The following is a 23,720-nucleotide window of genomic DNA, read 5'->3' on the forward strand; positions in this document are numbered from 1 at the left end:
GCTTTAAAATGACGATCGCCTGAACAAAAACATCTTTGATAAAGGAAACGGCAGAGGCCTGATGATCTGAGGCCAATTTGCAAAGCGGCATTGGCTTTGTTGTTCTTCTCAAACTGTCGTGCATTATTTTTCTTTAAAAGAACTGTTACTAAATGGGGAGGCTATGTTGGCACCTCAAACTACTCTTGGCTTATCAACACTTTTTCCCTCAACCAACCACAACATCAAGACCAAAATCAATGTGACGGGGCAGTGGCACAGCAGCTGGGGCATGGGGCTAAATCCATAATGACAACTAACCAAGTCACGTCACCTGCCTGTTGCTCTGCCACCACTGAAGAGCTGACGTTTACCCATGAAATCACTAACTGAACACGCTGGCTGAAGTCGCTTCTTCAGAATGTCCACCGATTGGGACGAGGACGATCCCACGGTGGTGTTTAAATACCGTCACTCTGATGACACACCCCTAACAGCCTGACCCTGCACCATGGCAACTAGCTATGGTGCCATCTATGGACGTTTTCTGTATTGCATAGTGAAACATCATTTATATACGTATGTGCTAAATGTTTTATTTTGTTGTTTGCCTTGTTAGAAGCGCACACACACACTCACCTACCTAAAGCTACCTGTACAGTTGCTGTGCCTCATGTGTATTTCTGGCATTTCCACATTAAAGTGATGTCCCCGCAATGGTTGGATTAGTTCCGGTGTTCTAACCGACACACCACAGCGACTACAGCGAACAGCAAGTCTGCCTTCCAATAGACAGCATTGGCACCTCCAATCCAGCCCTGGCAGACACACACTTTGAGAGCTGTGAAAGCGCCATGAAAGTCACTGACGCCTCTGCGCTCTTCAAAAGCAAACCTGATCACAGAGTAGAGAAGCAAAAGATGTGCGGTACTTCACCTGGCATGTTCACATTGAAATGAGTGAATCGAACTTGTTGACCACTCGTCCATTTAAACGTGTCCCGATTCTCTGTGTTTGACAGGCCGATCCAGAAATATTTCTCCGGGCGCAGTCCGACCAGGCTGATGAGGTAGGCATGCTCATATCTGTCAAAGAGAAGTCAGACGAGTGTTAGGCCGCACAGCGTGTGGAGCGTTGGAGATGAAACCCTCAACTCTACCTGTGGACCCATCTGCCCGCTCGTGCCCTGGACGTCCTGCCGACTCTCCATTTCAGTCTGCTAGCTGTTCATATGGTGACCCTGCTTGTTTGTAAGGTTCACTTAAACAGACCACCATTACCTCTGACTGACCCTTCTCCATCCTTCTGTTCTTCTTGGCACCTTTCTACAGTACATTGCCAAGTTGGCCAGGGACACCAAAGACATTGAGGAGCCTTTGGGATTCAATTAAATTCAATCTGCTCATTAGTAGTCTCTCCAGAATTTACTAATACGATATTAAAAAATGGCTCAGTGGTGGAGAGCAGCCAGTTGGCCGAGGTCACTAGAACTCACACCTTGCCTGTTCCATCGTGTTTTATTTTCACCCGGGGTTTTTGTCTTCCTCTCCTCCCTGGTCAGCTGGACAGACCTCAGTTACAGTGTTGTCGTCGTCACATGACATGCGTGCTTATCTGTGGTCGGACATGCAAGTCCAAGTAGTGCGTCGTGGGGTCCGAAGAGAAAGGTGAATGTGTGACACGGGCCTTAACCTCCTGACCTTCTTTGCCTCGAGAGTGGTGAAGGATGCCCTGGAGGATCACTGTTATGGTGTGAAAAGTCTGTACATCTTGCTCTGTTTTTTTTTTTATCATAAACTGCTCATAAAAATGAAAGGCCCACTTTAAAAAAACATCAGATCTCAATGGGAAAGAAAATCAAACTGCTGGCTCTCTCTACTGCTATGGACTGATATGTTGATGTGTGAGGAACAAAAGGATGGAAATGAAGACGATCAGCCGACAGAGAGAGACACCTCGAAAATCAAAGGGAACAAAAGATGGGGCAGGCAAGTGAGTCCATTTGGCCGAAATGTCATTGCAGGAACTCCAAATCATACTCATTGGTTTGTATGCCATGCCTGACAACGTCCTAATGAGATGATGGATGGTGTCCTGGGGGATCTCCTCCCAGATCTGGACCAGGGCATCACTGAGCTCCTGGACAGGCTGAGGCGTCAGATGGACCCAAACATAACGTCCCACCCAGAGGTGTTCTACTGGATTGAGGTCAGGCGAGCGAGTGAGCGTAGGATTTCAGTCAATGGTATCAATTCCTTCATCCTCTCGCCACATGAGGCTGGGCATTGTCATTCAGCATAGGCTCTGACAGTTGGTCCAAGGATTTCATCCTGATACCTGATGGCAGTCAAGGTGCCCACCGTTGTCTAGCCTGTAGTTGTCTGTGCATCCCTTCATGCATATGCCTCCTCCTCAGACCATCACTGACCCACCACCAAACCAGTCACGCTGAACGATGTTACAGGCAGCATAACGTTCTCCACGGTTTCTCCAGACCCTTTCACGTCTGTCACGTGTGCTCAGGGTGAGCCCGTTCTCATCTGTGAAAAGCACAGGGCGCCTGCCAGTGGTGGACAATTCTGGTATTCAAAGGAAATTGCCAATTGAGTTCCATGGTGCCCACTAGAGGACATCAGGCCCTCAGGCCACCCTCATGAAGTCTGTTTCTGATTGTTTTAGATGTCAGAGACATCCACACCAGTGGCCTGCCTGCTGGAGGTCATTTTGTAGGCTCTGCCAGTGCTCATCCTGTTCCTCGTTGCCCAAAGGAGCAGATACCTGTAGGTCCTGCTGATGGTTTAAGGACCTTCTACACCCCCCCTGTCCAGCTCTCCTATAGGAACTACCTGTCTGTCTCCTGGAATCTCCTCCATGCCCTAGAGACTGTGCTGGGAGACACAGCAAACCTTCTGGCAATGCCACATATTGATGTGCCTGCCATCATGGAGAATTTGGACTACCTGTGCCAGCTCTGTAGGGTCCAGGTATGGCCTCATGCTACCAGTAGTGACGAGTGACAAAACAGATGAGGAGGGAAAATGTCAGCGGCCTCCCTCCAGCTGTTAACCTATTCAGTCCTGTTTCTTGGGGTCGTCTCATTGCTGCCCCCCCTCTAGTGCACCAAAGCAGCTGAAACTTAAGAGCAAGCCCCTCTACTACTGAACTGACCAGGTCAACAGCCCACTAGTGTCACTGACTTGATTCCATACTCTCGTTCAAAAGGGTTCCTTTCATTTTTTAAGCAGTATATTTTGCTCAAGACAAACCAATAATACTTGCATGGACAGTTAGCATCAAAGACAATGCGTTTTTGAGTAATTGTACGAGTAATCAAAGCACATTGACATCCGTTACACGAGGAACTAAATTGATTTACAGCTTGGGAAAGGAAGACATGCCATGAAGCTCCATCTGAATACTTCACCTGAGTGTAACTGCAGACCGCAGGACTTAGGAGGTCAGTCATGAAAAGCCCCAACATCACGAAACGCCCTCAACGTCAGTCACGTAACGCCCGTCACATTAGACTCTGATTAACATTAGGGCCCCGTTACACTACGGTTAACATTAGGGTGGTAGGAGCCTGGTTATCTGAGTCAAAGGGCGTTTTGTAGGCATTACCCAATCTGTGCCATAGGTACTGCCACCTGCAGCTTGACCCTTCTCGATTACTTCACAACCCGCTAAGAGAAGGAGATGCCGAGGGGACTAGAAATTGTCAAACCAGTTTAGAGCGTGAGACAGGAGACTGGTAAAACGTGAAAAACTGTATTGCTTGGGGAAAACGGACAGATTCAAACTGATGAAGGAGTCTGAGCCAATTCATCCATCATAGTGACAGCCGGCCAATCAGGTGCACAACTTGCGAAAGTCCCGTAGCATCTTATATATAAACGTCTACACGTGAAAGTGTCTGTCTATCTGTCTGTCTGGCCCGGGTGGCGGTGGAGTGGGGGTTAAGGGCTCCTGGGGAAAGTGGTGATGGCCGCCGTCAGGGACAGTTGCTGGGAAAGGAGTGGTTGGTGATTGTGCTGACCTCATATTCTCGTTACCTCTCATTCATCCCACGTTGCTTGCATCGTGTCAACAAAACTCTCTGCGCTCTGTGGCAGGAGGCGGGGGGCCAGACCCAGCCGGGACGCCTGGAAGGATTGGGAGGCGATTCATACGTCCCCCGGGATAGCAAGGAGACCATGGCGAAGCAGCAGAGAGGCTCAAACCTGTGGGGGTCCGTGGCTATCATAAATCCTGGGAGATTTGCAGTTCTGCCACACCTGGGAAGGTGGAGGAAGGACCTTCCAGCGACACCCGGAGTGCTTCCAGGTGCTTATGCACCACTTCCGCCACACCAGGAAGAACGTCAGCAAGCAGTTGGAGCACATCCGGGTGACTATAAAGGGGGCAGCCCCTTTAAGGCTCAAAATTCAATGCCAACCCCACAGGCCTTCCAAAGCAATCCAATAAAAAGGCCGTGATGTACAAACAGGAGTAAACGCTCCAAGTGGCTCAAGCCCCTCCAAGGCCACTCTGGTGGCTTACCCTGGACACTGACAGACCCACCTGTCATCCACGCTGGCCAAGATGGAGTTCATGCCTGCACACGTCTGATTTGCTTCTGAAAACGTCATCATCTTGGATCCCACGTAGTAACAGAAGTAGGTGTTTCTGGTCCAGCCCTGAAGAATTGAACAACACGTTACCTTTCTTGACCAACAACACACGTTCTTTGCTACGTTTTGAAGCCTAAAACGCTTCATTTTCAGTCTGTTTATTAAATCAGATGAACCCACAGAGATGTAAATGGAAACAAGTTAGATGGAGAACTGCTGGCTCCTTTGTCATTTGCATCTTATTGCTAATAAAGAGCCATTAAAAACTCTAAAGGCAGCACTTTAAGACCGAAATAAGCAATTAAGGGTGGGGACCCTTAACAAGCGAGACCACTAAAATGAATGTCACCTGAGCAGTAAGTGCGTCATCAGCAGTAAGTGACCTCTCATTAAGAAACCTGCAGCCACTGCGGCTCTCCAGGACCACCGACATTGCCCACCCCTGCTCCAGACAATCGTGTTTGTCTAAGGCTGAGGGTCCTTCAGGTGCCTTTGTTGCAAACTCCAAGTGGGCTTTCAGGTGTCATCTGCCCGCTCTTTCCTTAAACCCAGATTACCGGAGTGCTGCAGGGATGGATTTCCTTCTGGAAGGTTCTCCCATCTCCACACAGGTTCCTTGTGTGAGCACGAGGGTCTTGGTCACCTCTCTTAGCACAATTGCTCACTTTGGCTCTAGGAAGTGTCATGGTTGTTCCAAACGTCTTCCATTTACTGTATGAAATATGGAGGCCATACCATATTTCATAATTGTGTTCTGTGTATTCATTCTAATGTGAGTAGATTTATCCTGAAGAGCTCACTTGTCAGACGAAGAAGACAAAGGCATCCTTAACAACAATGCAGGGGCGGACCGGCCATTAGGGCATTTGGGCAATGCCCGGTGGGCAGCGGACTCTGGTCTGGTCATGGGCCGGCCATTTCATAAATACATTTTATGTGCTGGTTACTGTTTGACATTAAAATGAATTTTCTAAACTGCTAAGCATTATCTGTCCGGTAGTGCGATGTATAGAGTGCGATATAATATACCGTGTGACGCCATCAAGTTGTTTTAGTCGTCAGTACACAACGTGGCAGCGAAAAATTTGGTCAAAACTGCCTTTGGCCGATTTCTGTTTCGATAACCGCTACATTTCAGTTAGCATATACATTATTGCAATTTATTTGATCTCATATCTAGTATTTACATTCTTCGGTACTAATAATTAGTTTATTTAGATGATGTATTATGCATTTTATTGTTCTCTGGTTCATCGGCGTGAGTGATAATTAGTGGTTTTCAGCTGCGATTATTAGTATGATGAAATAAAGTTAAAAAGCACAGGACTGGAATTTTCATGAACGGAACATTTCCAGTTTATCATTACGTTAATGGAACATTTCAGTCATGTGAGGTTTTCATTATACAGTAACCTTATCTAATTATTTCATTGTAAATGAGGGGTACTGGCACTTGGACATGACAATGACATTTGACGTGTGCTCGAATGACGTGTAGGCCGTGTTACTAAACTTTTATCCATCCATCCAATATCCAGCCCGCTATATCCTAACTACAGGGTCACAGGGGTCTGCAGGAGCCAATCCCAGCCAACACAGGGCGCCAGGCAGGAAACAAACCCCGGGCAGGACACACACACGCACACACACCAAGCACACACTCGGGACAATTTCGGACCACCAATCCACCTGACCTGCATGTCTTTGGACTGTGGGAGGAAACCCAGGCAGACTCGGGGAGAACATGCAGACTCCACACCGGCAGGGAGGACCCAGGAAGCGAACTCGGCTCTCCTAACTGCGAGGCATACTAAACTTTTATTTTTCAGTACATTTTATTTCTAAGCACGTCGTCAAATTTTAAGTTGTGTCTAAACAACGGTGTACACGTTAAGTTTGGCAACAGTTTAGTTAAGAGTTCATATCATAGGCTCATAGCAAGTAGCGAGCCGCGTACTCATCACAAACGACAATGAATAATCGACCTCGTCACCTCACCGTCCCCTTTAAGGATGCCCAGTTCGCTCCTGCAACGATGACAAGAGGAGCACAGGAAATGTGGACTCAGCAGTTCTCTCCAAGTTGGCTTTCCTGCTCCATGCACTCGGTGCTTAAAAAGGATACAGGAAAACAAAATAGTAAAAGTGATAAAAGTGACGAGGCCGGGAGAATAAATCTGCAAGGAGTCAGCAGTCGACAATCGCAGCGCAAGTCCTGCAGGTCAGCACATTGTTTCCGCGCCTTGTACTCTTTATCAGCTCGCAAACCCAAGGGCCGTTTCCTTCAGGCGGGAGCCAAGAGAGCTCAATGGTGCGCACGGCCGATGGAAAAACTCCGGAAAAGAATTCCAGGAATTCAGATAGCGCTTGGACTTGCACTGTCAGAGGATTCTGAGGCGATCCGAGCCAGCGGGTCTAACATCAGAGGGTGGCTGGGCGTCACAAGTGAGCCGTGTGAGGAGACCACTCTGAGCTCTTTGTTACTGGACTGTTGGTAGGAACCACACATACATCCATCCATTATGAAAGCCGCTTTATCCTAATTACAGAGTCACGGGGGTCTGCTGGAGCCAATCCCAGCCAACACAGGGCGCAAGGCAGGAAACAAACCCCGGGCAGGGCGCCAGCCCACCACAGCCGAAGCGACCATGTGAAGGTAATTCCATGCCAGGCCAGGGGGTGGCAGGGTGCACTAAACCTAATTCTGTTATCTCTACAGACCAAACACAGGAAATCCGGTCTAATGCCACATTGACGACGTCACTTCCGGTCCCGGCACCAAGAACGACGTCACTTCTGGCGTGGACCCTTTAAAGCCACCATCGTTCCTGCTTAACTTCATTTCAGATCAGGACTCCATTCAATGCACGTGAGGATCGCCAATCCACCAACCGCAGACACGGGGAGAACACGCAAACTCCACCACGCAGGGAGGACCCGGGAAGCAAACTCAGGTCACCTTACTGTGAGTCGGCAGCGCTAGCCTAGCCACTGCGCCACCGTGCCACCCGTATAGCTAAATTAAACTGTTAATTATGATTCCATTTTAAAATAGTTCTTGTGTTTAATGTTCTGCGGCGGGTTGGCACCCTGCCCAGGATTGGTTCCTGCCTTGTGCCCTGTGTTGGCTGGGATTGGCTCCAGCAGACCCCCGTGACCCTGTATTCGGATTCAGCGGGTTGGGAAATGGATGGATGGATGTTTAATGTTGCTTTTGGTAACGGGAGTGTTTTATTAAAGTTTAAAGGGGAGGTTGGAGTTTGCCTGCCACTACTCACCTATGCCGCCTGGTGTGTGAGCCCGGGTATCGGGACTTGAGGGGTGTGCTGAAGTTGAGTATTGTAGTGATCACATTACTTGAATGTAAAACTCTATCAGTGTTAAAAGAAGAAGTGTTTTTTTTATCCATTGAGTGTGTCTGTTTGTCACAATATCTTCTACAACTCTGTGATGGCCAGGGTGGTGTGCTGGGCTGGTAACGCCACTTCAAGAGAAGCCCACCAAACCAGCAAGTGAAATGAAAACAGCAGCTTCAGTTATGGGAGACCCCGGGGGTCATAGCAGAGGACAGAATAAGAAGAAAACTGAGTGCCATTATGAACAACGTGGCACAACAACACCGAGGACTTTCAGACAATGAATCATTCAGCAGAATGGAAGAGCTTCTGTGAAAAGCCCCTGGGGACAAATAACATGCTGTCGATGCATCTAAACGCACAAACCGAAGAGGCCATCTTAATAAACAAAAGTCGCCTGTCCCAACGCTGTAAGGCAGCAGCTCAAGCAGCCCGGCGTCCCTTTGGTTTCAAACGAGAGCATCAAGTTGCCAGAAGTGATTGAGGATGACTGCGTGAGATAACAGGGAGCGAAACCTTCAATTGAATTCTGTGCCTCGATGGTGCGTCTTAGTACCGGTGGGCGTCCTGGCAGCCGCATTCGGCCCTAACTGCAGCGCAGTCTGATTAAAACCCACGTGAAGGGCGTCACGATATTCCAATCAGAGCATGAATGACCATCTTTAACAAGAGAGCTTTGATATCAGTCTGAGACGACAATAACTGAATTTATAGGACTGGCAAATCTGGGGTCTGAATCAAGAATAAAACCCAAACTCTTCACAGTTGAGCTGGGCATGACACCCCCAAAGCCCACACTCAGGCTCTTCAATTTTTTGGATTTGTTCCCATTTTCTGGTCACGTGGATGACACACCGTCTTACACGTTGAAATGAGGAGACATGAACGCCACAACGCAAATATGGTAACAGTGAAACTGAAACGTTAAAAGTTCAAAAGAATCTGCAATGTAAGACTTACTGGTTTGCAGCCTTCCTGGACCACCTCTGAAACACCATGAGGTTTGGACATTGCTTTTTTCTTGCAAATGTATCCATGGCTTTTCTCACAGGAATGATCAAGCCATTTGCCATCCTGAAAAGAAAGACATCTTGAAAAAACCTGCCGTGGAGACTCAAGCCGGGCACGACGGAGCCGTGAAGCAGCAGTGCCAACCGCTGGGCCGTGAAAAGGAGGAAAACGACAGACCAAGGAGGACAAATGTGAGAAAAGGGGGTCAGAAAAGGAGTAACCATCAGAACTCATAGCTGTATTATACGTACCCATCTCTTGTCACACACCCGCCAATAGGAGGGAGCTGAAGTGACCATCCATCCATTATCCAACCCGCTATATCCTAACTACAGGGTCACGGGGGTCTGCTGGAGCCAATCCCAGCCAAAACAGGGCGCAAGGCAGGAAACCAACCCCGGGCAGGACACACACACACACACCAAGCACACACTCGGGACAATTTGGATGTGAAGGTAATTCCATGCCAGGCCAGAGGGTGGCAGGGTGCACTAAAACTTATTCTGTTATCTCTACAGACCAAACACAGGAAATCCGGTCTGATGCCACATTGACGACGTCACTTCCGGTCCCGGCACCAAGAACGACGTCACTTCTGGCGTGGACCCTTTAAAGCCACCATAGTTCCTGCCTAACTTCATTTCAGATCAGGACTCCATTCAATGCCCGTGAGTGCCGTTTCAAACCCCATTTGCACCCACGGACAATACATGGGTGGCTGCCCGATTCCTTTTTGTGGGTGTCGAGGCGGGTCATTTCACACTCACTAGGGCTCAGCTCTTCCTTCAGTATGACTGACCGGTACAACGTTCCCGATACTGGGAAGACGATACTCCGACCCCACTCCCTTCTTCTTTCACAAGACCCTAAGATACTTAAACTCCACCACCAGTGGCATCCCCAACTGGCAGGGGGCCTTTCTGGCCTTTTCCATCACAGAGAAATGGCCTCCGACTTGGTGGTGCCGATCCCCGTCCCAACCGCTCCAGCGCGCAGCCCGATGAAGCCAGCCGGACCCCATCAACTGCATGGGAACATTTTATTAATAAATTCAAGTGTTGAGGGTAACTGATGATTTGTTTTGCACCACATCTGGCCCTTAATAGACAAACTCCGCCGGGCTGGTGGTGGACGAGCATCAGATGAATGGCTGAATGTGTGTGCATACAAACGGACGCGTGATGTGCTAACTCTACTTACACCCAATATGGCGCATAACAGTCAGCACTGGCCGATTTACCTTTCCTTTTATGAGCACGCAGTCCTCCTGGAAACCAGAAGCGTGGCTTGGCTCACCAGTCTGCCACTTGGTGAACGTCACATGGGAGCCATCAGTCCATTCAAAAAGCATCTGCATCTTCAGGTCGTTCAGTCCAATCCAGAGCTCATCGCTCGGCCCTAGGAAGGAAAGCACCCAGCATTAAGAAGATCTACAGCAGGATCCATCGCTTTAGTCTTCAGACATCTTCAGAAATACGCAGGAGGAGAAGGAAAGGACAAGGAAATGAAATGTGGTGGAGAACAAAGCACGGGTCAAAACCAAAAAAATGGATGAACAGGGTCACTGAAAATCAAACATCCATTACCCAGCCTGCTCTATCCTAACTACAGGGCCAATCCCAGGCAACACAGGGCACAAGACAGGAAAAAAACCTTGGGCAGGGTGCCAGCCCACCACAGGGCACACTCCCACACGGGACAAATTAGAATCGCCAATGCACCTCACTTGCATGTCTTTGGACTGTGGGAGGAAACCCACACAGACTCGGGGAGAACATGCAAACTCCACGAAGCGAGGAACCGGGAAGCGAACCTAACTGCGAGGGAGCAGCGCTACCCACTGCGCCACTGTGACGCCCAGCCAGAAAACCCCATTAGAAAAATCGTAAAGGGCAGCTGGAAATGACTCTCTGGAGGTGGCTTAGTACCGGGGTGTTGTACCGTGTTGGCCATTGTGGATGTGGTGAGAAGTCAAGCAAAATGACACCTCTTATTGGCTAACTCACGGGGGTCAAACTCCAGTCCTGGAGGGCCGCAGTGGCTGCAGCTTTTCATTCTAACCATCCTCTTAATTAGTGACCAGTTTTTGCTGTTAATTAACTTCTTTTGCCTTCGTTTTAATTAACTTGACTTGGACCTCCTCGTTCTTTCTTTTCCCTTAAATAGCAGCCTAACGATAATGAGACGCAAAACAAGACGCCGTGTGACCAGCTAGCCACAGTATCTGAAAATAAAGAAAGGTGAAGGTCTCAGTAAGGTTAATCTGCTCAGGTCACCCAAACATTTTCACAGCGTTCTTAGAAAAAACAGAAAAATAATAGTTTGGGAATTAAAGCTATGGAATTAAATAACGCGTTTAATTAACAACAAGAATTGGCTTCTCATTAAGCAACTGGTTGGAGTGAAATTGTTTGGAGTTTGATGTTCCAGTTTAGCTGGTCATCTGTTGGCTCGTTTCACGTCTCATTTCTGTTTGGCTGCCATTTAATGAAGAAATGAATCGATTCAGAGGACGGAATCCTTAAAAACAGGGCCATTAAAATGAAGGGAAATTAAGTTAATTAGCAGTGAAAACCGATTAGGAAAAGAGCGAGAATGAAAACCTGCGGCCGCTGCGGTCCTCCAGGCCCAGAGTTCAACATCCCAGGGCTAACTGAAGAGATTATGATATGCAAGCTTTCAAGGCCCACCCCCCTCAATGACATCACTCAACATGACTCCTGGAGACACGCCCCTAGCAACCCCAATAGCAACGGGACCTCAAAACAGCAACTTCTATGTAAACAAAAGTGGCATTGGGAGAAAACAACAACATTTATTTCTATCACACATTTTCATACAAATGGCGCAGCTCAAAGGGCTTTACAAGATGAAGAAAGAAAAAAGTTTAAAATAGTTTAAAAAAAGTTTAAAAAAAATATAAAAATAAGATTTGTAAATACTAAATAACAAAGAATAAAGTAAAGTCCGATGGCCATGGAGGACAGAAAAAGCAAAAAAAAAACCTCCAGACGGCAACAAAATCTGCAGGGTTTCCGAGGCCCATGAGACCACCGAGTCCCCTCTGGCCATTCTACCCAGCATCAATGATCTCAATTAGTCCTCATGTGGACCTCTGGCCTTCAATCCATCAATGTAGAGACTGCATGGTGCTTTGATCATTATGAGTTTAAATCACAAATACAGCAATGCCCACAGATTGTCAACTGTCATGAACTTGGAGTGCCAAGCGCTGAAGGGTCCCAAAGCACATAGACCCAATCACTTCCAATAATGCCCACCAGAGGTGGGTATCGCCATCAAACACCAGCTAGTAAGACAAGCAAACATTGAACCTTTATAAAATGAAATAGGTTTATTTTATAAAAAGCTCTGTAAATACATGAAGCTCCGTGGAGCACACAAGCAGAAGAAGCGATCCAAGGTCCCACTTACCTTTTCTGCCAAAAGTTCTTGAGAGTGTTGTAGCCTCCCACCACTAATAACTTGATGGCACCCTTTCAGTCGGGTGTCAGGGCGCAGCACACCCTGTGAAACTGCTCTGCTATGGGTAACCAATGATTTGCTTATGGCAGCAGACTCTGGACAGACCAGCATTTTCATTCTGTTCGACTTCAGTGCAGCATTTGACACTTGGTTCAGACATGACATTCTACTGTCCAGAATGGAGAACATGCCACTGGGTATCTCTGGCACTGCCCTCCAGTGGTTCAAGTCCTATCTGACTGATAGGTAAGAGTTTGTTAGTCTTGGCAACAGCAGAACGCCAGTCACACAAGGAGCTCCTCAGGGCTCTGTCCTCGGCCCTCTTCTCTTCTGTATTTATATGCTTCCCCTTGGCCATATTATCCGTAGCTATGGACTGGGTTATCATTTTTATGCAGATGATACTCAACTCTACTCCAGTGTTAAAAGTGCGACTTCATCAGACCTTTCTCAGCTCACAACCTGCCTTAGTGAAATTCAAACCTGGATGGAGCAGAACTCTTTAAAATTAAATTACAACAAAACTGAACTCCTGCAAATTGGCACTAAAACGCAACTTAATAAAATGAGCTCCTTCCCAGTCCATCTTGGCGGTGATCTCATCAGACCTGCCTCTACTGCAAACAACCTTGGTGTCATTTTTGATTCCTCCCTCTCTTATTCAGCCCACATAAATCACATTAAGAAACTTTCTTACTTTCACCTCTGTAACATATCCCGTGTTCGCTCCTTCCTCTCCTTTTCACTTGTCCATGCTTTTATCACATCCCGCATCGATTATTGTAACTCACTGCTGGCAGGTGCCCCTTCTAATCTTGTATCACAGCTCCAGCTTATTCAAAACTCAGCTGCAAGAGACCTCACTCGTACCAGCAGCAGCGAGCACATCACACCATCCTGCTCCATCTTCACTGGCTCCCTGTGTCATACAGAATCGAATATCAAATCCTACTAATAACCTACAAAGCTTTAAATAACCGCGCACCAAACTACATCAGTGACCTTCTCCATCACTATGTGCCTGCCCACTCACTAAGGTCCTCTGATTCTGGCCATCTTGTTGTGCCCCACACTAATCTACACTCCATGGGTGACAGCAGGGCCTTCAGCTGTATAGCGAGTGCCCAGACTGGAATGACCGACCGAAATGAATCATGTCAGCTGACTCCATGAAATCTTTTAAAACTCATCTGTTCAGTTTACCTCCATGTCAAGACTTTCATGTCACCTGTGTGTGTGTGCGAGACCATCAGTTATGTCGTCTGTTTGGTTTTCTCTGAATTTACTGTCTTAATCTTCTTTATTGATTTATCTGGTTTACTACAATGCTATATACTGCATACCCTGCTGTTCTTTCTTAAACTTTGTGAAGTGCCTTGAGCATGGGAAAGGCGCTATATAAATAAAATGTATAGGGTGGTCCAGATCTAATTATGCAATTTTCATTATGCTATAACTTATTAAGTTTATTACACAGAAAATCACCCGAAAAATCCATTGAGAGGTGTGCGAACTGACGACATGAAGAATGGTCTTCGCTCCAAACTGGAATCATCCCCTCATAAATCAAAGTCATCTAGACGATCTGGATCTGCATAATTAGATCTGGACCACCCTGTATTATTATTATTATTATTATTATTATTATTATTATTATTAAGGTGAAGAAACCCTAAAACAGAAATCCGGTCAAAAATCCAATGGATCACAAAAGCATAGAACTGAGGAGGTGTCCTGCAGTGGAGAATCTTCATTTTTCTAAACTGCAGACTCCTTAGTATATAAAGCTTTACTTTTTGCTCAAATGAACCAGGATGAGCTGAATTTATAGTTGTGTTTGAAAGTTTGTGAACCCTTTAGAATTTTCTATATTTCTTCATAAATATGACCTAAAACATCATCAGATTTTCACTCAAGTCCTAAAAGTAGATAAAGAGAAACCAGTTAAACAAATGAGACAAAAATATTATACTTGGTCATTTATTTATTAAGGAAAATGATGAATATTACATATTTGTGAGTGGCAAAAGTATGTGAACCTTTGCTTTCAGTATCTGCTGTGACCCCCAATAACTCAACTAAACGTTTCCGGTAACTTCTGATCATTCCTGCACACCGGCTTGGAGGAATTTTCGCCCATTCCTCCATACAGAACAGCTTCAACTCTGGGATGTTGGTGGGTTTCCTCACATGAACTGCTCTCTTCAGGTCCTTCCACAACATTTCGATTGGATTAAGGTCAGGACTTTGACTTGGCCATTCCAGAACATTCACTTTATTCTTCTTTAACCATTCTTTGGTAGAACGACTTGTGTGCTTAGGGTCGTTGTCTTGCTGCATGACCCACCTTCTCTTGAGATTCAGTTCATGGACAGATGTCCTGACATTTTCCTTTAGAATTCTCTGATATAATTCAGAATTCATTGTTCCATCAATGAAGGCAAGCCGTCCTGGCCCAGATGCAGCACAACAGGCCCAAACCATGATACTACCACCACCATGTTTCACAGATGGGATAAGGTTCTTATGCTGGAATGCAGTGTTTTCCTTTCTCCAAACATAACGCTTTTCATTTAAACCAAAAAGTTCTATTTTGGTCTCATCCGTCCACAAAACATTCTTCCAATAGCCTTCTGGTTTGTCCACGTGATCTTTAGCAAACTGCAGACGAGCAGCAATGTGGCTTTCTCCTTGCAACCCTGCCATGCACACCATTGTTGTTGAGTGTTCTCCTGATGGTGGACTCATGAACATGAACATTAGCCAATGTGAGAGAGGCCTTCAGTTGGGGTCCTTTGTGACCTCGCCGACTATTACACGTCCTTGCTCTTGGAGTGATCTTTGTTGGTCGACCACTCCTGGGAGGGTAACAATGGTCTTGAATTTCCTCCATTTGTACACAATCTGTCTGACTGTGGATTGGTGGAGTCCAAACTCTTTAGAGATGGTTTGGTAACCTTTTCCAGCCTGATGAGCATCAACAACTCTTTTTGTGAGGTCCTCAGAAATCTCCTTTGTTCGTGCCATGATACACTTCTACAAACCTGTGTTGTGAAGAGCAGACTTTGATAGATCCTGTTCTTTAAATGACACAGGGTGCCCACTCACACCTGATTGGCATCCCATTGATTGAAAACACCGAGTCAATTTCACCTTCAAACTAACTGATCATCCGTGAGGTTCACATACTTTTGCCACTCACTAATATGTAATATTCGATCATTTTCCTCAATAAATAAATGACCAAGTATCATATTTTTGTGTCCTGTGGTGGGTTGGCACCCTGCCCAGGATTGGTTCCTGCCTTGTGCCCTGTGTTGGCTGGGATTGGCTCCAGCAGACCCCCGTGACCTTGTATTCGGATTCAGTGGGTTAGAAAATGGATGGATAATATTTTTGTCTCATTTGTTTCACTGGTTTCTCTTTATCTACTTGTAGGACTTGAGTGAAAATCTGATGATGTTTTAGGTCGTATTTATGCAGTGTCACAGGTGGCTGGGTGCGGTCAGCAATCAGCCGCCTACTTAAGGAGCTGCCGCCCTGCAATCAAGGCTGGAGTCGGGTGAGGAGGAAGACGAGGTTGTGGCAGAGGAGACGAAGAGAGGCCAGAGTGATTTGTGTGTGTGGACAGTGGCTATTGACTTTGGGGAGACTGGGGGTTTGGTGGCGGTGCACTTGACTTTTGTAATATATTGTGAATAAACGTGTGGTGATGGATAAAACGGTGTCCGCTGTGTGTGTCCGGGCCGTCATATTTCACAGCAGAAATATAGAAAATTCTAAAGGGTTCACAAACTTTCAAGCACCACTGTACAGTTTGGCTCTAGAGGTCAGTCACATTGTGAGTGTTTCTCTCTCATACGTTCTCCCGGCGTTGTACTAATAAATTGCAACATTAGTGTCTCTTAAAATTAGTTTAAGTATATGGACGCCACAGAACTAGAAGCTGTTTCCATTAGTTTATAACCTGGGGAGGAAAGAAGTACGGGGTACATAAAAAGATCCAAGGCTTTGAGTAGGGTCGTTTATCACAAGAGCAAGACGACCAATCAAATGCGTCCTTCCAGGCTCGAAGCTGCACTGGTCCACGGCGGGCGTATGTGACACGGAGAGTGCTGCTCCGTGTGTGATGCTGGTCAGAATGTGTGTCCGCGTATGGCGTGACTCGTCAACTTAGGACAGGCCTCTCCATTCTCCATCTTGAACTTGTTGGATATGGCGCAGAATCAGAGTAGGACTTCACATGGGACCCCTATAACCCGAGGGTATTTTACACCCTGCATGACGGCATTCGCCAAGCACATACACTTCAGTACACGCTGGTGTGCTTTACCGAGCATATATCTGTGGTGCCCTGAGCGAAAGCCGTTGCATAAGTTAAGGACGGGGTGATTGTATGAGGGTGCGTATTTCACAGAGAATGTTAGTAGGCAGACTTTAGTCACAAACGGGACCTTCAGTTTCAGTTAAATCAGTGACCTGCTGAGCAGACCTCAAGGACACAACATTGGAATTCTTCTCTTGAAAGCAGAAAAAGGCCGAGCAGGCACTTAGATAATGGGAGCAGAGCCTACCGTAGCCGAGCTGAGAGATGACAAAGCTGTGCTCCTCGATGTTGTGAATGCTGGCCAGGAAGGCCCCTTCTTTGTGACACGCGGTTGAAGCCTCCTTCCAGATCTTCTTCGATCTCTCAATGTAGTAGCAGTGGCCGGCGTAGGGCACCCAGTGGTTTTGACAGAACCCGGGCTGATCCGTTACTGCAAAGCAAACAAAAGACAAGTTGACATTTATCTGCTGTAACTTGCTCGTTGGATTCAACGTTGCTTTCAGTCAATGAATTAAACGTTATTTTAAATATCAAAATACCTCTGGTGTCTCTCCTCACTAGAAATACTGACAATGAGAATCAACCTAAAAAAGGGCCTTACTAAACCCACCTTAGACCCCCATTGCCCAGGTGCCTAGTGATGTCATTCAGGCCTAACCAACACCAAAAGCCTGAATACTTCAAGAAAGGCCTGAGGACTACACACTGAAAAAGGCCCAGGGGGCCAAAACCCACCATGTTGTGATGATAATTCATGAAGCAGGCCAGGGGCTTTACTGGCCAACCCAGAAGTGGCTCGCCCTGTCAAGTTTACTCAAAACTATGACCTGCAGGCTTCTGGCGTAGCAGGCCGCAAACGAGGAGAGCTGTCAAAATAACACAAACGTGTCCCAAACAAAAGCAATAAGCCCCACAAGGAGGAGGATTACCGTCAACCTCTGGCTTGAGCACATGAACAATCTTTATAAGTCGGAATTTATTTACATTAAGATGTCATGTCCAGAATCATCTTGATTTATGTTTGTCTGAGCTCGCTCTTCACATCCCCTCTTGTAGTCGACAGAGGACTGCTGCTCACTCGTTCCATCTCCGACTCGCAGGTATAAATTAAATTAAGCAAATAAAGTAAACATTCAGGTTACATTTTAACCCCGGAAGGCACACACTTAAAAAAACGGACCTGCAGAGTCAACATCCACATCTCCTCACGTGAACTGAAGCGATGTATAAATCAATGAACACCCAACCTGGCGTCAACGCTGAGGTCGAAGTCGCATTCCCTTTTCTGCAGATGTAGCCGAGCTTTTTGGAGCACTGGTCACTTTCCCACTTGCCTCCTTTGCCAGGATTAATCACAGCGCAGTTCAGTCCAGGTACGTGAGATGGAGATCCTTAAAGGGCAGCAACAGGGAGGCAAGGTAAGAATTTTAAAAAGTCAATGAATACGGCAGACCAGAGAGATTTTTGGAGATACCTCAAAATTAACCTTATAAGCTTCATCACACACGTGCGCCTCTGAGGTTTGCCTTCCGCTCTACCACTCTGGGACACGAGGGGGCGTGGCCACTGATGGTAACAACTCCCACAGCCCTAAGTAACCGCCCACAGTGGGAAACTGGCTCCACCCCCTGTGGTTACTCCACTATAAAAGTTTGAAATCAGAAGCTCCCGGCATGGCGTGTCTCACTCGGGTCAGAGCAGACTGATGACTGGAGCTCCTGCCTGAAATCCTGATGCACTCAAGAGAAGACCAAAGCGGGCTCTTACTTCATTTTTAGTCAACCTGCGTATTCGTTTTTCTTTATTGGGCGCTCCGTCAAGCGCCTGTTTCTGTGTAAATATTAAAAGGGCCAACCCGGGTGGTGCCCCAACACTTCCTCCATGACCTGTGAGTTCCCTCGGTGAAATGTTTGGTGGCAGTGAGTCCCAGAGATGAGGGGCACTCTGACTAAATACCCCAGAGCCAATGGTGACCAGACATGCAGGGGGGTAATGAGAAAGCCCAGACGTAGAGGACCTGAGAGTGCGGTTAGGTGTGAGCGCTTTGATTAGTGAGAAAAGCGCTATATAAATCCAAAGAATTATTATTATTATTATAAACATGTATTTTGAGACACATCCTATGAAAATGTGCTGTATAAATAAATGTGGCTGTAACTCTAACCTTTAGGTCTCTCAAAGTTGAGTCATTGTGAATGAAGTGCATTTTAAGATATCTTGAGTACTTTCTGAGATAACATCTGGACCATGTTTGAGCTGTGCACTTGTGGTGTGGTGTTTAGAGATTTCTAGAAACACATCTGAGGTGTACGGTGGACAGCCGGAGCCCTTAACCGGACTTTAATGGAAAGTTTGGGAGAAAGAGCCTCTCTAAAAGATGACCTCCCTCGAGAGCTAGAGGGCCGAGCGTGAAACAGTACCACAGGTTTAGAGCATTGAAGATCAACCCTGCTGGGGCCTGTGGCCACCACCAGGGGGCACCTGGGGAGCTGCTGAGCCCTTAATTGCAGCACTTCCAACACATCCAGAACTGGGTCAACAAGCACCTGGAGCACTTCTGGGTGTCTTATGAAGGAGCTCAGGGAGCCAGAGTCGGGAGGAGGAATGAAGGAAAGAGAAAGAGAGAAAGAAGAGAAATGCATTGTGCTCTGGACTGTGTTATACTTGTGGGAAACGGCGGAAGGTGTTTCCCACGAGGGAAAAATAAAAATAAAAAATGTGTGCCTTGAACTGCAGTGGCGCAGTGGGCAGCGCTGCTGCCTCGCAGTAAGGAGACCTGCGTGGAGTTTGCATGTTCTCCCCGTGTGTGCGTGGGTTTCATCCCACAGTCCAAAGACATGCAGGTTAGGTGCATTGGTGGTCCTAAATAATCCCTAGTGTGTGCTTGGGGTGTGTGTGTGTGTGTCCTCCGGTGGGCTGGCACCCTGCCCAGGGTTTGTTTCCTGCATTGCATCCTGTGTTGGCTGGGATTGGTTCCAGAAGACATCCCCGTGACCCTGTAGGTAGGATATAGTGGGTTGGATAATGGATGGATGCCTTGAACCTGTGTCTCACATCTGTCTGTGCCGGGTTTGGGTGGCGGTGCACACCCTGGTGGTCCACAGGTGTCTTCAATTTTATTTCAAATATCAGGACACGATATTCAGAGCTCTTAACACAGCTGCTAGTGTTTTTTAAAGGTATCTTAAAATGTGGCTTGGATATCATATGGAGTAAACCCCATTTTACAAAATGAGCCAGTAAATCTGAGGTATCGGAGAGGCCATTTTAGATGTCTTAAATGTGACTCAACATGGAGATATATCAGATGCATTTTAAGAGCTCTTGAGTACGACTTGAGATCTTGACGTAACACCCGGACCATTCTGAGATTTTGGAAATGCATTTCGCCTCAACTTTCACCAGGAATGGGTTGGAGACGGTGGCACAGGAGACAGAGCTGGAGGTGGCAGGGTTAAAGATGCTAAGATTTGCATTGTTTGTGACGAGGATGGACAGGATTAGAAAAGAGGACATTAGAGGGTCAGCTCAGGTTGGACGGTTGGGAGACAAAGTCAAAGAGGCGAGATTGCGTTGGTTTGGAGAGATGCTGAGTATAATGAGAGAAGGGTACTAAGGATAGAGCTGCCAGGGAAGAGAGGAAGAGGAAGGCCTAAGTAAAGGTTTATGGATGTGGTGAGAAAGGACATGCAGGTGACGGGTGTGACAGAACAAGATGAAGAGGACAGGAAGATATGGAAGAAGATGATCCGATGTGGTAACCTCTAATGGGAGCAGCCGAAAGAAGAAGAAGAAGCAGCTTCAGAAGATGAGACTGGAGGAAAGGAGGTGCACCAGGCACCCTATTCAGGTGCTTTTCCTGTCTTGGGCTCTAGGATTTCTGGGATAGGCTAAAGCTGATCCATGACCCTAACCTGGATAAGTGGGTTTGAAAAATTGAAGGAATGGATGGATGAATAAATCTCCAAATATCTTAAAATACCCTTCTGTGCAACTCAGGGTATTTGAAAGCCGTGTCAAGATATCTTAACACTTTGGAGGTGGCACTTGACTTATGTCGACCTCGACTTGTGTCATAGAGAGTCAGGGCAGCTGCTCTTCAAAGAAAGGCACTCTGAGTCTCAGGAAAAGCAGCAGGATCAAGTTTACTGCGTGATGCATAAACACGGACTCAGATTGATTGAAATGAGCGCCCAGTGATGGGCAAACCTTACTTTTATTACGGTCCTTATCACCCAACATATTGGTCATCCTCGTCTGACTCCCAGCATTCCATTCCCTCAATCCTGCCTCCAACTGGTTCCACCAATATTTTCCTAACTTAATGGGCGTGGCATCCTTTCTATTTATCAGGCTTGCTTGACAGGCCCAGTGGTCCACACCACCAATGTTTCCTGCCTAAATGTTGACATTCCCCATCTGGAAGAGAGGACTTTACTTTCTCCACTCCTCTTTGTAAGCCAGATGTTTGACTTTTAATATGTTGGTGGTTTCTAAATTACTCAGAAAAATCAGAAACACATACTGTAGGCATAGGCCATTTTAAGTTGAACCCTCACAATACTAGAATTCTTACTTGTCTTCTTGTGTGCTCACGATTCTCTTTGAATACACATAAACTGTCAATTCTATAGATAGAAATCTCTCTGTAATTCCCCCCTTTGGAACTTACTAAAGCCCCAACCCAAAAGGAGACAAGAAGGGTTTTGGTTCTTGAACCCAAGACCATCGCCATTCTTCACAACCTCCTGGTCCCTGTTTTCATCTCCTGGTGACCCAGAAGCCAAACACTTTGAGGGTTAGAGGGCAGTAATCAGCTATAAACGTCGACTAAACTCTCTCTGGTCTCTTCATGACTAGAAGAAAAGTTAGCTTCATTGACTTCACCTCAGATCCCAGCGTGTGTGTGAGTAGCGTAGAGTAGTCGAGGTCTAAAATGAGCCGCAAGTGTCACCGCAGCAGCAATACAACGAGAGCAGTCGTGTCTTATGCAGGGTTCTTTTGAAGATTTTGTAGATGAAATCACAAACGTGGCACTCTCTTTAAATACAACTCATTATTTAGGACTATTTCTGATCCCAAGTAAATCACACAGCTGATGGCACAACACAACACACAATGGGGTGGCCAGCCATGTCAACGTTGACTTAAAGAAGCACATTACGGAGCAGCGATGACATACATATACATACGGATGTTTGATTCATTTTGAAATGACTGCCCACCGTGTTAAAATCCACACTTACCCGGGGCCCAGTTGAGGTATCTGAAGGGGCTGCCGTCACTCCATTGCCAGCCACTTTCAAAGTCTAAACTGTTTAGTCCCATCCACAAGGGGGTGCTCAAAGAATTTGTCAGACCTGTTTCAGAAGATGGAGAAGAAGCAAAGCAGCTGTGTTAGCCGTCATGGGGGGCTACACTGAAACAAACTCCACATTCTCATAACCGGCTTCATCCACGCCAGGGTCACTGGGACTTTTACGTGAATTCTTTAGAAAAACTCTTAAGGTGACCTGATTTTTCACACTTTTACAGTTTATTAGGGAGACCATAACTGAACGCCCCACTCTTAACTTACGGTCAGGGTTGACTGCCACTGTAGTTCAGTACTCCCCTTCATTTTATATCTGTAACCTCAGGCGATAAGAAAAGTGCCAGAACAGGCAGGAGAAGACATCACACATTTATTAAGTGCTATGGGTAACAAGGCTAAAACACCACAGCAGAGCGAGTGGTGGCAAAACAATACAACCTGATCAAAAATCCAAATTAGCGTAATTTGGGGTGTCCTTAAAGAATGTCAAGATTTACTTTGTGACGTAGAAGAACACCAGGAACAATAATAATTGTGTGCCTCAATTTAAATATTTAGTCTAAATATTCTCGATTGTAATCGTCACTCTCTGATGGAGGTCCATGGGGAGCTTTTAAAGGGTCAAAAAATCAAAAATAACACCCTATTCAAACCACCGAATTAAAATAGTCTGAAATGATAGCCCACATGCTTAGTTTGAAATTTCTCATTTTGATCCTTTGGGGAAGTGGCTTCTTAGTGGGCTTGGACCACCGGTGATGATTCAAACTTCTAAAATATGATCATATCCATGATAAGCACCCTGGAGATAGCATTAAACGACACTCCACATGCCGAGATTACCACTCCTCATTTGCTCTAAGTGTTATGAAAAGGGGTATCTTTGACCACTCGTATTCCATTCAGGGGTGGACCCCTGGGGTCAGATGATAGCCAACTTCAAGTCCTTTTGATCGTTTTTGCTGAAGACACCTGTTGGTTTACTCTGGATCATACTGGTGTAATTTCCTAAACAAGGTATGGTCCAAAAAACATTCTAAAAATGAGGCTTTCTCAGGTCTAGAGGGACAAAATTAGGGGTGGGGGGCACCCCAAGGCACCCCAAAAATTCAACATCGTGCAAAAGTAAACATCACGAGGTGCTTCAAGAAGAGCTGAAGGTCAATTTCACCTGTTCGGCCTTACAGGTGGTCACTACATAATTCAGTTACTCCAAAGGTGGGCACAATGGGAGGTGGGCCTTCATCTCAAACGCACGGCCATATTTGAGTGGATTCCATTTTCTTTCACAAGATGGTTTTTCTGGGAGTTGTCTACGAGTATTTACTAAGTCTTTTTAGTAAAACTACTCATGTCTGGAAAGTTGTGAGCCTACAACTCGATGACTCGATGTGTGAGGTTAAGCGACACGAGCAGCAGGAGATTGTTTTCATGGACATTTTTGATATGGACTACTCTTGCCCCGTGTTGATCAGAATGGACGATGTCACACACATACACTTAGGAGACAGCTTAATGGCTCTGGTGATGGTAGTTACCCACCGAACCAGGGGTTGGCGCTGTGTGCTAATGCTTCCCATCTCTTTCTCCCTCTGCACAGCTAGCTGTTCCACCTGTGATGTCACTTCCGGTGTCTTC

At 46.4% G+C, this 23,720-nt stretch overlaps 1 protein-coding gene across 1 annotated transcript in view; it reads right to left on the reverse strand.

The window, feature by feature from the left end:
• mrc1a (mannose receptor, C type 1a) overlaps positions 1-23,720 on the reverse strand; it is a 137,661-nt gene that overhangs the window by 82,018 nt on the left and 31,923 nt on the right. The window contains exons 5-11 of the mRNA XM_039754266.1: positions 22,015-22,128; positions 18,016-18,159; positions 17,016-17,198; positions 10,196-10,353; positions 8,905-9,018; positions 4,540-4,655; positions 916-1,064 (exon numbers count right to left, since the gene is read on the reverse strand). Coding sequence (XP_039610200.1) covers positions 916-1,064; positions 4,540-4,655; positions 8,905-9,018; positions 10,196-10,353; positions 17,016-17,198; positions 18,016-18,159; positions 22,015-22,128 — 978 coding nt within the window. The remainder of the gene's footprint in view (positions 1-915; positions 1,065-4,539; positions 4,656-8,904; positions 9,019-10,195; positions 10,354-17,015; positions 17,199-18,015; positions 18,160-22,014; positions 22,129-23,720) is intronic.

This window comes from Polypterus senegalus, chromosome 5 (genome assembly GCF_016835505.1).
Source record: "Polypterus senegalus isolate Bchr_013 chromosome 5, ASM1683550v1, whole genome shotgun sequence".
Lineage (NCBI taxonomy): Eukaryota > Metazoa > Chordata > Cladistia > Polypteriformes > Polypteridae > Polypterus > Polypterus senegalus.